Consider the following 14,007-nt stretch of genomic DNA (forward strand, 5'->3'; position numbering starts at 1 on the left):
AGAAACAGTTGCCTCTGAGGAAAAAAATCAGAGCAGTATTATCTCAAAAGGCAGACTGAGAGAAACACCGTGTTCAATACTTGCCAGAGAAACTTAACTCAGCTTGCAGCTCCGAGGTTCACTCAGAGTCTGGTTAAGATTTTCCCTCTGTCTGAAGAGCCTGTTCTCCAGTAGGATCCACACTTGCTGCACTTACCTTTACTTACAGTTACTACATTTACACTTACAGCTTTGGTAAACCAGACATTTGAGTTTATGGTGATTTGGCCTGCTTATTCACCTTTATATAAAGGTGCCATTCCTCTACGTGGTCACCTCAGCCAAAAGTGAAAAAAAAAAAAAGATCTAGGTGTTAATCGTTAGTCTTCTTCCATGTGGAGTGGTCTTTGGAATTCATTCCGAATTTCTAACATCATATCTGAATTTCATTTGAGTTAGGAAATTATGTAATCTGTGCTCTTTTCTAACCTCTGTTGTTTCAAGGCTTAGCTGGACAGGGGGCATATCTTCATCTGAATAGGACCAAATTATTTAGACAAGCTTATTTTTCATTCTTTCTGTTGTCAAAGGACTCGAAAGCACAGCAGTCTCCTTACAAAGCCTATTCTGCTGAATCAAGCCCTTTTACAGGTTTGTTTAAGTGAAAGTGCTTTCAAAGATTAGGGTACACTGATCAGAACTGAAGAATGTCTCTTTCCCAGACATCCGCAAACAGCCACCTGGAGTTCCTTTTACAATGCCATTGTAAAAGCATCTGTGAATGATACAGTGTTTTTTAGAGTAGTCCTGGGATAGTTCTTTTTCTTAACATACACTAACTCCATATTATCTCTGGATGTGAAGGGGATACTTCTTGTAGTTACCATTAGTATGGTTGTTTATAAGTACTATCACTCAAAGAAAAGTCAGAGGGCTACTTACCACTAATCAGCTTCTTTGAGATGTATATGCCATTTGCCTATTCATCTCCCACCTCTTGAAGAGGACTTCATTGAATTGTTTAGATCTAGAATTATGGGGTTAAGGGGATACAGAACATATGGTGTGGTTTCTCCTTTATGTCTCTACATGCAAAGAGATGAGGCATAAGCATGCTTCATGAATACTGCTCAAACTATACGTCTTCAGGTACTAACAGCACATGCATCCATAGTGGCAATGCCCCTTTGGGCAGTATATCTCAAAAAACTCCAGTTAGTACTGAATAACTTTTTATTTTCTCAGAAACATTCCTGTATTTGAAATCTATGTAATTACCACATGATACTCCATGATTACACAAAACATTGTGCAGTATGGGAAGTATTTAGAGTAGTTGGTCATTTGACAAACCAGTTTGTTCAGTCACTGTTTTATTAAAGACACTGGTATCTCCCTTCCTCATGTAAGATCATATGTGCTAACACTGCTAGAGTCACTAGAGTGAAATTTGTACAATCATTAAAAGCAAATTAAGGAGTTTGCCTTCGTTCTTCAAAATGTGCTGCTTATACATATGCCAAGACCCATCTTGTGTCCACACAACATCAAAATTCTAAAGCAGAAGGATTCCAGATGACAAAGGAAATGATCCTGCAAGATCCTGTGTGTTTTTCTTTCTTCTGTGGGAGTGAGATCGAGAGGATAAAAGATACGTCCATCAGCCACTGGGCATTGCTTGTCAAAAGATTTCTCTCTAACTTGGGATGTATATGAATGGAGTACGTGTAGCTACTGTATGAGAAAGATGCCAGTTGTAAGAAAAAGGAGCTCTAAATAAATATAATCATAATCTTTTGTAAATTTAAATTACACAAATAAAGGTGTATTCTTTCTGTTTTTCTTTTTACAGACTACCTTGGGAATATATTGATAAAAATGAAAAACAACATCTTCTTTTATGCAAAAGCCGATTTGAGAGAATTAATTCAGCTTCCTGCCTGGATAAATGGAATGAAAAAGATGGTCCTTTATTTGAATCCATCTGCTAGTGTATACGTATTATTAATTGATGGTTCTAACATATATCGCCAGACCTATCCTTTGGAAACGGAAATATTTAGTTCTACATTTAGATCTGAAATTTCTTGTTCAATTATAGCTTTTCAACACAACATGGATTTCAATGTCTACTATCTGGACATGGGAGATGAACTGACCTTTTGGTCTCAGATAGTTTTTGAGGATAGTGTGGATATAAGTACATATCTGGAAGTCTACAGGCCAGACTTATTACTACTAAAAGGAAGCAGCAAATACGAAATTGGTCGTGGAATCTGTACTAAAAATGAGGTAAATTTTGTTTAAAAGTTTCTTTCTGTCCAATTTAAGTTTCTTTCCACTATATTTTGCCAATAATTTTCATATTCTGCAGTATTTGTGTGGTATTTGGGAGAGTCCTTTTGTGTACATTGAAGGAGTGGGAAAAGGCTTTTCTCCACATACATTCACTACTGTTAAGACTTTGCAGCCCACGTAGATCCATGCAGATTAATTTTCTGGCAATAGAACTATTACTTAAATATATTTCCTGGATTATAATTCAATAAGAGAAACCAGTACTTCTGGCTATGAATTAAAATAGCACATTAACTAAGTTTCATCATCCCAGGTCTGCACTGTAAATTTGGAAATTAGCTACACAATTCTGCAATGTTAAGAAGTCATATTTAATAAACATGAACAATTAGTCACATAAGCTGGAAACCATCTGCCCTAATTTAGACATAACAATTGTTTTAGGCATTTTAAGTGTGTGTCAGCATTTCATCTGGCTTATCTGCCGCCTTCCATTCTACTGCTACTGTGTTTCATGGGTGTGAACATTTGCATGTCTAATGATCTATAGATACCAAAAGTGTCTCTCCTGTGCTATAACAATCTGCTAATTTAGATGTCTATACCAAAATCTTACCATATTGTGAAGCAGCTTCTATTTTGTAAAAGTTTAAGTCCTTCCATCGCCCTCTACAGGCTCACTATTTTCCAGGCATCTCAGAAACAAGGCTCCCATATTAAGGCTGAAATTGAGGCCCAACCACTGGTATAAAAGCACTGAGCTATGCAGGCTTGTTCTGGCAAGGCTAAGGACAGGTCCTGGTCTCAAAGAGCTAGAAAATACCAGCGGGGGGTGGTGTAGATGAAGAGGATCGTATGAGAGGAGGCTGTCAGCAGAATCAGCTGCTGCTGCTTGCTGTTCAGATGCCATGCTCCTGAACTTCCTCCTACATGCAGCATTGTGGTCCTCACTGATGAGGAGCAATGGATAGAGTGTTTCCAGCTCTATCTCAATACCATGCTGTACCTTTGCAACCTTCCTTGAGACAGATTTATTTCCAGTCATGTCACAGACATCACTGTCTTCCTCGAGATAAATATGAGAACACCTTAACCATTATGAGCTTTCAGTTCATGACAGGGCTGTCCACTGTCATCACTAGTTGGTCCTGAAGGAGCTTGTTGATGCCTTTGGCAAGTTTACTGAGTTCCCTGTGGATCTATCATCTGAAAATCAGTTCACACAAATTCCAAGATCAATGGAGGATGCTGCAGATTAGGAGACAAAGTTCAACATCTGCAAATCACCAAACAGTGCCAGCATATATGCTTTTAGCCTGCAAAACAGCTCCATGAAGGCAATGGGTTTCTCTAACAACCATCCTCAGCATCTCCTCTTGATAGACATCTTTGCAAGTGCCTGAGTCTGTTCATGATGCAAATATCTCATCAGGCCACAGCATCCTCTTCAGTTTGGGCAACATTGGCAAGACCTGACTGCTTTGTTAAGCACTGTCAAACCCCACTTCCACCTGAACCAAGACAGCAGAGACAGACTCTGTACAAAGTGCTGTACCTTATCTGGCTTGTTTCCACAGCCACATGGAGCACTGAATTCTAGTAAGTTTTCCTCTCTGCTCTCTCCATAAAAAACAGTTCTATCCTCTCCCCCTTTCTGAGAACTTTAGAGCCCATGCTGAGGAGTGTTACAACTATGGTGGATTTTCAGTATTCCAAAACAGTGATAGTGCTGGCTCTGCCAGTTTGAGGATACCACACAGTTTGGGTTAACACTGTCTTCATGATATGTGGCATCCTCCAAAATGTGTCCCTCAAGCACAACCTGTCACTATCTGAAGGAATAAAAGGGGAAACCTCTCAAACAGAAGAAGAGACAACTTCCTGAAGTGGGAGAGCCAGACAGACCCAGGGACTAGATGAGACCGTTCACCAGTGACAACCTTGGAACAATGGAGCATAGACACAGGTGACAACAACAAGACACTCAGTAGAAAGTAATATCCTGAACTCAACAAATATGTCAAATTGTTGTAAACTATATTTTCAGTCATCTAAATGAGGACTGAGCCCAAGGAGAGTGGCTTTGGCAATCAAAATTCTACACATAGATAGGTAATATTCAATAAAAAAAAGATTTATTATGATAGAAAATTTGAGAAAGTCACAGTGAGGCAAAAAATAATGAAAACAAGTCAGGACTTACTGCCACTTTTACTACCTGTAATGCTGTATGGGAGGGCTCTATATGATAAAGACACTTCCCTTTTCTTCACCCCATCCAGTCTCAGAAGAAGATGTTTTCTTTGTTATGGGACCTTGTCCAGTGTTCTGGAGTGAGTGGTACATGTTTTCAAGAATTACACACTATCTGCTTAAGGAACAGGAACTATTTTTAGAGCTGACTATATTTGCCAACTGTATTGGGGACAAGTGTCCCCCGTCTGCCTGTGAGTTCAGCCGGAATCTCCCCATTTCAACATTTTTGTGATGTAGGAAAAACTGGGTACATTTGGAGTGAAAAATTATTTTTCCTTATTTGAAAGTAAAAGGAGAGTTTGCATGTTTCACCCAGTGAAGTTTGTCTGGCCACAGAAAATTGTAAATGTTGACTCTAGTTCTCTTCCAGTATGCATCTGTAATGCTGGTGTTCATCACATTTATGTTCTTCAGTGTGTTAACCAGTTCGGTGAGCAGTTCAGTGAGCCTTTTGTTATAAGATATTTCTCCCTGTCATAGGTGCAGCTGGTTTGGATCAACACGGCACATGTAGTTTGCCACTGCAGAAAGCCAGAGCTGCTCTTCATCCCTGGTCATGTATTCTTACTGTGTTTGGGAATGTTATTGAAGGAAACTTCTTGTGATGTTTTTAGGTTCTGTTGCTTCCCTTGTGTAGTACATTTTGTGCTAGGGCATTTGTCTCAACTAAATGCAGTTTGTCGGATGTATCCGCCTGTAGTTTAGAAATCTAAATTGCAGTAGATGAATCCCAGCTATGCTGTTTGGGCAGCTCAGAATGACATGAATAGAGAAAAGATTCAACCTCTCACTTAACATAGATATTGTGGTGGACACATAAAAAGTAAACTCCAGAAGTGGAATTAGACATTTTTTCAGGGGCTTCAGATAGCATGAAGATACCCTTCATCTCAACAGAGGTATCTCTGTGGTTTAAAGATTTTTATTAATTATTTTTAATCTTTATTCTGTCTCTTTTAGACATTTACATTTTATCATGAAATTGACTATACTTTAGAATCCAATTACACAAAGGCATTGTAAGTATCATGAAATTTAAAGGTAAAGATAAGATAAAGTTGATAATGTAGTATTGATAAGTATGAATTATAAGTGTCATCAGGACTATAATAACTGCCCTGAAAGTTGTTACATAAATTAAATAATATAATTGTTAATGGGAGAATACTGCTTCTTGCTGTAATACTTCAAGAAGGGCCATGCAAGGAGCTAATGGCATTTTTGTATGTATAAGAAAGAGAATATGATTGAGAACTAAGAAGATATATTTGCTTTGGTACATCATGTTGATAAAGCTGAGACTAACATACTGTGTCTGGTTCTGATGTTCCCTGATCAAGAGGAATGTAAAAAATACTGAGAAGGATTTGAAGAACAGAAAAGGGATTCAGTGAGTGGAACAAAAGTTTTGCAATGTGAGGCCTGAGATCAGTTTGTTTTCCTTATTTTAATAACAGAAAGAGGTCATTGACCTCAACATAGTGTTTGCAACTCTGCATTAAGAAAATGAATATAATTTAGTGACAGGCTTAAGCATTCCATCAAGGAAGAGGAACACTTCTAGGAATTAGAAAGGTATGGTTTTCTCCAATACACAATGGCCAAAATGTTCTCTGTGATGTAAAGGTGTGTTTGTTTTCAACTCTACTTTGAAGCATTTGAAGAGTTTGACCATAGATGAGTATGATACCAGAGAGGATAAACAAATGCACTGATGTAGATGGTGTAATGCTGTTTCACAGATGTATGAGTGGGTGGACCTTGCTCATATGTTTAAAGCTAATCACAACTCCATGTTATTTCAGAGGCTTCAAACCTTTGTATGCAAAGCAGTCGCCTAAGGACTGAAGTGCTTTAGTTGACTAAATTTACTGTGCTCAATTTAGAAGGGTCTGGATGTACTTAAAATGTCCTGATATACTCAGAAGGCAAGGCTAGATGCCTAGTAGTCCTAACTATTGTGATTTGTGTGCTTTGCTATCAGCTTTCTTGTATTTGTTTCCATAATTACACTCGTTATCTTTTCCAAGTTTTCTTGCCACTCTCATATGTCCCCTTAAATTGGTCTGACAACAGTGGTGTGTTTTGTTTTGAATAGCTTCTTTTGTTTCCCACCCAAGACAAGCTTTTTACATTTTCAGTTAGGTGAAGCGTCCACCTGAAGATCTTGGCAGATGATCCATGAAGAAGGCTAAACACCCAAAATGGACATTCTTGCTTGACTTCATCTTTCAATCAGTGATGCTGCAATTCATTGTAAAGTCACTGGCATTGCAACTTTTATGCTGTGATTCATTCCTTTTTTTATTTTTCATCTAGACGTTCATTCATTTGTCAGGAATAATGAAACATTGGGCATGCCTCTATCATTTTCTTGAGGAAGCCCACCATCACCTTAAGATACCAGATGATTTTAAAAATTTCTTCAGCAATTAGCACAGATTTTATACTTTGGAAAGCTGTCCTGTAGCCTTCTGGATTCTTCCATCAACCATCACCCATGAGGACCTTACTATCAATGAATGAAGCAATCCTAAATTGCAGATATCTGCATATTTCACCCCCATCTCCAGAAATATCAAGACTTGGCAGAGAATACCAAATTTCTCTTCAACTACAATGGCAGTCACCTATGCCATTGGTAGTAACAGTGATGTATAAGAAAGTCAACAGTTGAAAAGCTTTTCAAGTTGCTCCCTGCACTTAGGGAGAAGGACTGTAAAGGACTGGATGCCATGAGTTAGCACACATACTTCTCTGTCTCCTTCCAACTCAGATTAGCAAGTATTTCAGGCCAACATTGCAAAGTATAAGCAGAAATCATTTGTGGCTTTTGGGATAATTCTGCTTGTGTCTTGCTCAAGGGCCTCTGCAGGCAAATCTGGTAGCTTTCGGGCGTTTGACTTCTGTAGTCACTTTTGTGATGTGAATCTATCTTTGAGCCCTTCATAAAAGGATGTTTTATTCCTTCAGATTTCCTCTTCCCTGCTCCCACCTGCCAACATGTTGTTCAGCTTCTCTATCGCGTCTTACCTTTAATGGTGGCAGGACCCTTAAGACGTGTGTGTGGATATGTCATTCCACCCTCTTTTCCTCCAACCAGTTCAGTCATAACAGATTCCTTCTTGGTGAGTTAGAGAATTCATGCAGTTGATTTTGGTCCAAGATTCCAGGACAGAGTTCTTGACATTAATATGCTAAAGCATAGAGCCATGAAGACCTCTGTGTGCACCTGATGATATCATCGCTATACTCTGCATCAAAGCACAGATAGCCTGATTTTTCCTTTGTCAGAGTGGTTGATCTTTAAAAGTTCTGAATCAGGCTTTCAATTCAGCTCTAGTATTCTCCTTCCAGGAGTCCTAAATATGCTGGTGAGCAATCCTTGCCATTTCAGAATCACAGATGGGAAATACAATCAAGTGTCTTCAACATTATTTTCAAGGACTGAAGACATTTTGAAATTTATTTCGTTATGAAAAGCTACAATAGAAAAGGCCAGCTGAGTATTCTGTTGTAGGACTGCCTGAATCAATGGTCTCTGATAGATTTCTGATTCAGTGCCACAGTAGGTTGTGTTAAGCTTTTCGTCTTATCTCAGCACAAACCAGAGTTCTGCAAAAGGTGAAATCAGATAGGATCTGTGTAATTCTGCTCACTCCCCTCTGCCTTGTTCCAGGATATACTGAACCTGTTAATGGGTTCAATAATAGGTCCAAATCTCCCACAACAGAGATCACCTCCCACCTGAACCTGACCTTCCTGCATTCCTCAAAATGGTTTGACTGGCAACTCAGAAAAAAAGTATTTCAGCTGCTCACATTTTCAAAGCTGTCTGCATTTTCTTGCTTGAATTTAATCTGTGTTTGTCTATGGATTACAGACTCATTTCACAGCAACCAAAGCAATATTTGTTTCAGTATTTCAAAAGAAGTAGTTATGAAGCTGATATTGAAAAATGTAGCCTGTCCTTGTATAGTTGCTGTATTATTCACAAAGTAACCAAGAGGTCTAATAATGTCTAATTTGGCCCTCAGAAATCAATAAGCATTTAAAAAAACCCAGACTGCTAGGACTTATTCTCTTAGTCTCTCAAATATCCGCCTCTGATACGACAACAATTACCTATATTTGTACAGTGGGAATAAACACTGACCTGACTTCTAGATGATATGCTAAGAAAATTTTAAAAAAAATTAATAATAATAACCAGTGCCACTTGCCACCAAATGAAATTATCTTGATATGGTTGCAGTTCAATAGTTTGGTGCTACTGATTTATTTTGAAATAAATTCTAACACAAATTCTTGTTTGTTGGGGGGGATTCTTTTGTAGGGAATTAACCAGCGGTGTTGTATCAATTGAACTGCAGCCTAGTGTCTTTGAAGCTACATGTGAATTACGCTCTCAGGTAGGCACTGTAGCTTGATATGGCATTTTGGATAAAATATAGTAACAACGCTTCTCAGATTCTTATGAGGAAATCCTGACCCACTGGCAGCCAAGGGTCAAGATAGCCATGATTTCACTCCAGTTCATGTCATTCCGATTAGCTAATGTCATGTGAAATTATATAAACACTGCTTAAATAGGAAGGCAGAGAAGAGGAAGTTCACAGTACCATATTGACTAGAAAGTGTCCAAGGTGAATAAGATGTGAAAGAGGTTGTGGACAAGAAGGGACTCACAGTAATAAACCATGATGCAAAACTGCTGCTATAGTTACTGTAGCTATTACTCCCATGAGTAGTGACCAGAATCCTCAAAGCCCATGGATGAGGTTCATCTCTGGAAGGTTTTCTGGAAAAACTAAACTTTGTATTTACTTTCAGGTATCTCACATTTTTGTTGGCTGCCCTCCAGGAAGGCATATTATTGTTGAGAGGCAAGTTTAAATTATCTGTTTACTTCTGGATTATGCAATTTTACAATAGTAGTTGAAATAAATGCTAATGTGGTGATATTTAATCCTCATATACATGACTTATTGCATTTATAAAATGTTTCTTTCTCTGCATAAATGTATAAACAATAATTAAAAGGTTTATCTTTGAAAATGTATGTACAGATTGTAAAGTCTGCACAGATTTATGTAGCTTATAATTTCTGAGAAAAATAACTAGCTAAAAAATTAAAAAAGAAAATATCCCACTTTCCATAATATTATCAGTTCTCATTATCCTCCTGAGGAAATCCGGAATTATGTAGATATAGTTGATCCTGTCTTGGGGCAGTGGGATGGACAAGATGATCTTTTGCAGTTCTTTCTGCCTTATTTTCCTATAACTCTGCAAACGTTTTACATCCATGATGGGAAGTACAGTATTATCAACTCAACTTCTTTCTCATACAGTGATTCCTGCCATATAAGAGAGTTTAGGCAAATAAAAGCATATCCAAAAGATCTCTCATATCTTTAGAATCAAATAGATTAGTGTTCAAACAAACAAAAAAAAAGCTTAGTGTTCACCCCAAAAAGCCGGTTATTCATATTTTCTTTAAAAATTCATATTCTTAAAAAATTCCTATAAAAAATAAGTGAAGAAAAAATGTGTTTTCTACCAAACTAAGCAAAAATGAGGTAGTCTGTTAAATAGGCCAAGATTGGAACCCTCAGGAACTCTGTTCTGCTGGTTTAAGTAACAACAGCACACTGGAGCCATATTTGCATGGAACTGAAGGACAGGTTCTGGAGGAGATCAATATTTAGGCATTTATATAATACATATAGCTGTATATTTAACATCTTTCCAAAAATTCCTCTTTTTTTTGTCTTTTAGACCTTCAGATGTAGTCTGTCAAAAACATGATTTTACTACTTACAGGATACCCGGGTAAGACACTGTATTAATAGTCTAAAGAAAACTAGGCATTTTGGACATATTGTCATATAAAAGTGAAGTGCTCTATATTAATATACACCACTTAATGTAAAATGAAGCTTTTCTGATATTGATGTTCCTATCATCTTTTTCTTTTCTGTTACAGCACAGACGCACAGTACTTACAAACCTAAGCAAACTAGTATTCTAAGAATTCTCTGACAGGATAGTGTGATTGAATCAATGCAGAAACTATTGAAGTATTTTTTCTTCTATTAGATTACTGCCTAAAATATCCACAAAAACAATATCTGCACCTGATCCCAACAGGTTAATGGAGATTTACTATAGTTCAGGATTTCACCCAATGTGCTGTTAAATTAAGAGTGAAAGGAACTCAGGGCTGTTCTGGCCTCTAAATTCTTAGTTACTAGTTCTGGGTAATGCTTGTAGCAGTAACTAGCTACAAATATTTAGAAACTCATGTTACTTATAAGTTGACTTTTTAAATAAATTAATAACATAAGGAAGTTTAAAACTGTATAGTAGAAAGAAAGGCTTTCGGGTTTTGTTTAAGTAAGGAAGAGTGGCAGGCTGAAATCTTTCTATCTAAACAACTGAAATTGTGTTTTATCAAGACAAAATTTTTAAGAGAGGTTTTAAGAGATTTAACAAAACAATTGTTGATTTTTCCTTACATTAGGAAATTTCTGTGGCATGCAACAGCTGAGGACAAGGTGAGCATTATAGTTTTCATTCTAGTGGGGCTGCATGTAAAAAGAGAAGCAGAGTGCAGTATTCAATATATGAATAAAACTTCTCCTTTTTTAGATAGCCTATTATGACTGGGATAACTATGGTTGCCTAATGGAACTTCATTATGAACGGTATTTCCAACCTGTTATTTCCATGTAAGTAAATTGCTGATACATCGTGAGGCAGGAAGAAAAATTCTTCCACTAATGTTGCGTAGAGATGTGAAGCTGCAGAAAGTATCACAGCCCAATGGCAAGAGTAACATTATCAAATTTTTATGTTCCTTTTCACACATGCCTTTGTCCCAGTGGATATTGCTGCACCATGTCAATGCTGCAATTCCAAGTTACCTTAAAGCAGCCTACCATTTTCACCCTCCCCCACAGCTGCAGCAGCGGCAGCTCTGCATGCTTACTGATCCACTGCACAGCTCTGAATCCTAATGCTGTTTATGTGCTTGTGCTGTTTTATTGAGATGTCACATTCCATATGATTTACAGGTATGATGGCAATAAATATGTTAGAAGGGTTGAAACAAATTTCGTATTATGGGAGATGCAAGGCAGAAATGACTATGGGTACACTTCATCCATGAAAGAAGTAAGCCAGCTACTGAGAATGTAACTTAAATATGTTTTATGCACAATGGTCTGCAAGAAGTACAGCTGTTTTTATGCATGCTTGGTCCTCTTTAGTCTGAATAGATGCATTTAGTTGTAAAACATTTTGACATTTCATGTATTGGTCTTAACATCGTACTCTGTTCAAAATTAAGCATGTGAGAAGCTTCAAAACAGTACAGTAAACAAAGAGAAGAAAAAGAAATCTGCCAATAAGAATATGGTTTGGGAAATTAAACTTCAAAATCACATTGAAATTTCAGACTGCCTTCTGTCCAAAAAGAAAAAAAAATTATATCCACTTATCCACATGGTCTCATCTAAAAAATTCTGCCCAATTTCTGTATAACCAAAACAAGAACATAACTTCCTTTTTCAGTAGAATGACAAAGGATATTTGTGGAGAATCCTCATCTACATGTTATGGGAATCCTCATCTACATCCCAATGTTATGGGAACTTTGGTAGCATCCTCTGACAGCACTGTTTATGAAAGAACTCCTTCAACTCTTTCATACCCTTCTATGTATACATATACAGCTGTGCTGGAGGTTTGGACATGACTCTTATTTACATGCAACCCTGACAAAGACAATTATCTCTGTATTCTCGTGTATCATATTTTCAAATGATACTCATTTGAAGTACACGTTTGCAATCTATATTTCAACATGTTGTTTTAAATTTGTATTTTTGACAGGAAGGTTGCCTGTATAAAGCACAGTCTTGGCCCATGATGCTTAATGGAAGTAAAAACTCTACACTGGATGAAATATGGGGACCACAGGTATGAAAATATGTTTAGAAATAGCTGGTGATAGCATGAGTAAAATCTATAGTTATGTCATATTTTTACATTACTAATATCCCTTGGGGGGGGGGGGCATAGCAAAGCCTTTATACTGACATTTGAATAAAACTCCTATGACAATACAGTATTGATCTAACCATGCTCTGAAAGGATATTTATGCTGAAAATGCCTAATTAGTATTGTCAATTATTATATTGCAAGAAAGGCAAAGGTATCATTTTAAAACTCACTAAGGTATTCTTTGTGGTCAACAGTAGGAATAATTGAAAGTATTTTGTAATACAAAACAGCTGAACACAAAGAAGAATAGTAGACAGGAGACCAGAAAGGGAGGTTAGAACCAAAAAAATTCCCTCAGATGCAGAGACCCCTTTATTACTGATGCCAATTTGGATAGGACTTCACCAAGATATCTTATTTAGGAATAGTTTCATTGGCAGTTAGATCAACTTTACAATGTTTATTTCCCATCTAAACAAAACTGTTGCACAGAACCCCAAATTTGGGCTTCTGCTCAAAAGGGCAATAAAGTAACTACAATTTGGTAAGCATTTTTAGTAGTCCATCTGTAGTCTTGATGGTAGAAATCCAACTATAATTAAATTTAGGGTGAATCTTTTGACACGTGTTTCATCACTACAGTTACATTTGTATGTTCAAAATACTTTTACTATTAGTATATATTCATAACCAAAAAATGCTATTTTTACACATCAATTTATATTTAAGAAATCTGACCTATTTGTACCCTTCTTGTTGTTAGAATCTAATTTTTATCACAAATACAACTATGGATAAATTTAATTATCTTTGTAAAATACTTTTAAATCTTCATGCCATACTTTAAACACAGCTGTTTTAAGTAGAAAAGGACACTTTTAATGCTAGCTATTGTAATGTAGCTATATATAATGCTAGCTAGAACATATCACAGCCAAATGTTTGGCATTTAAACCCAGAGCCAGAAAAGATAGGCTGCAGCTTCCCTGGGGTGCTTTACTTGGGCAGACATTTCTATCAAGCTCCCAAGTCAGGAGACCTGCAGTTATGACTAAGCACACTATCCGCTCTATTTTTCTCCACTTTGTGAAGTCTTTTTTCCCAAAGAGACCATTGCATTTGACACAGCCCAACAACCAAATCCTTCATCTTTGGAAAAGCCAGAGGCTTTGGCTTTTGGAAGGAGGAAAGAAAAAGAAACATCTGAGCCCTCTGATTCAGGCTCCAATAATTTCTATTCCAAATCCTTCCCATAATCTACCACATCACCGTGAAAGGAAAGCACAGACAAGAAAGCTTATCTGAATACCAAAACCTTGTATCACCAGCAGAGTATGTAACGTGAAACTCCTCAATTGTTGATTTACTATCAGTGACCTACTCCTGACCATCCAGACAGCTGTTACTATACACGAAATGGGTCCTTTGCATTTTCCTATACAACCAAAAGTTCGACATTATGA

General features: G+C 37.1%; 1 protein-coding gene across 1 annotated transcript in view; it reads left to right on the forward strand.

Annotated features, from left to right (window-relative positions):
- Positions 1 to 14,007, forward strand: part of CATSPERE (catsper channel auxiliary subunit epsilon) — a 45,278-nt gene that overhangs the window by 23,296 nt on the left and 7,975 nt on the right. Inside the window, exons 11-19 of the mRNA XM_026102641.2 lie at positions 1,832 to 2,271; positions 5,494 to 5,552; positions 8,870 to 8,945; positions 9,367 to 9,419; positions 10,315 to 10,368; positions 11,060 to 11,093; positions 11,188 to 11,267; positions 11,613 to 11,712; positions 12,433 to 12,519. Coding sequence (XP_025958426.2) covers positions 1,832 to 2,271; positions 5,494 to 5,552; positions 8,870 to 8,945; positions 9,367 to 9,419; positions 10,315 to 10,368; positions 11,060 to 11,093; positions 11,188 to 11,267; positions 11,613 to 11,712; positions 12,433 to 12,519 — 983 coding nt within the window. The remainder of the gene's footprint in view (positions 1 to 1,831; positions 2,272 to 5,493; positions 5,553 to 8,869; positions 8,946 to 9,366; positions 9,420 to 10,314; positions 10,369 to 11,059; positions 11,094 to 11,187; positions 11,268 to 11,612; positions 11,713 to 12,432; positions 12,520 to 14,007) is intronic.

Source organism: Dromaius novaehollandiae, chromosome 3, assembly GCF_036370855.1.
Source record: "Dromaius novaehollandiae isolate bDroNov1 chromosome 3, bDroNov1.hap1, whole genome shotgun sequence".
In the NCBI taxonomy this organism is placed as follows: domain Eukaryota; kingdom Metazoa; phylum Chordata; class Aves; order Casuariiformes; family Dromaiidae; genus Dromaius; species Dromaius novaehollandiae.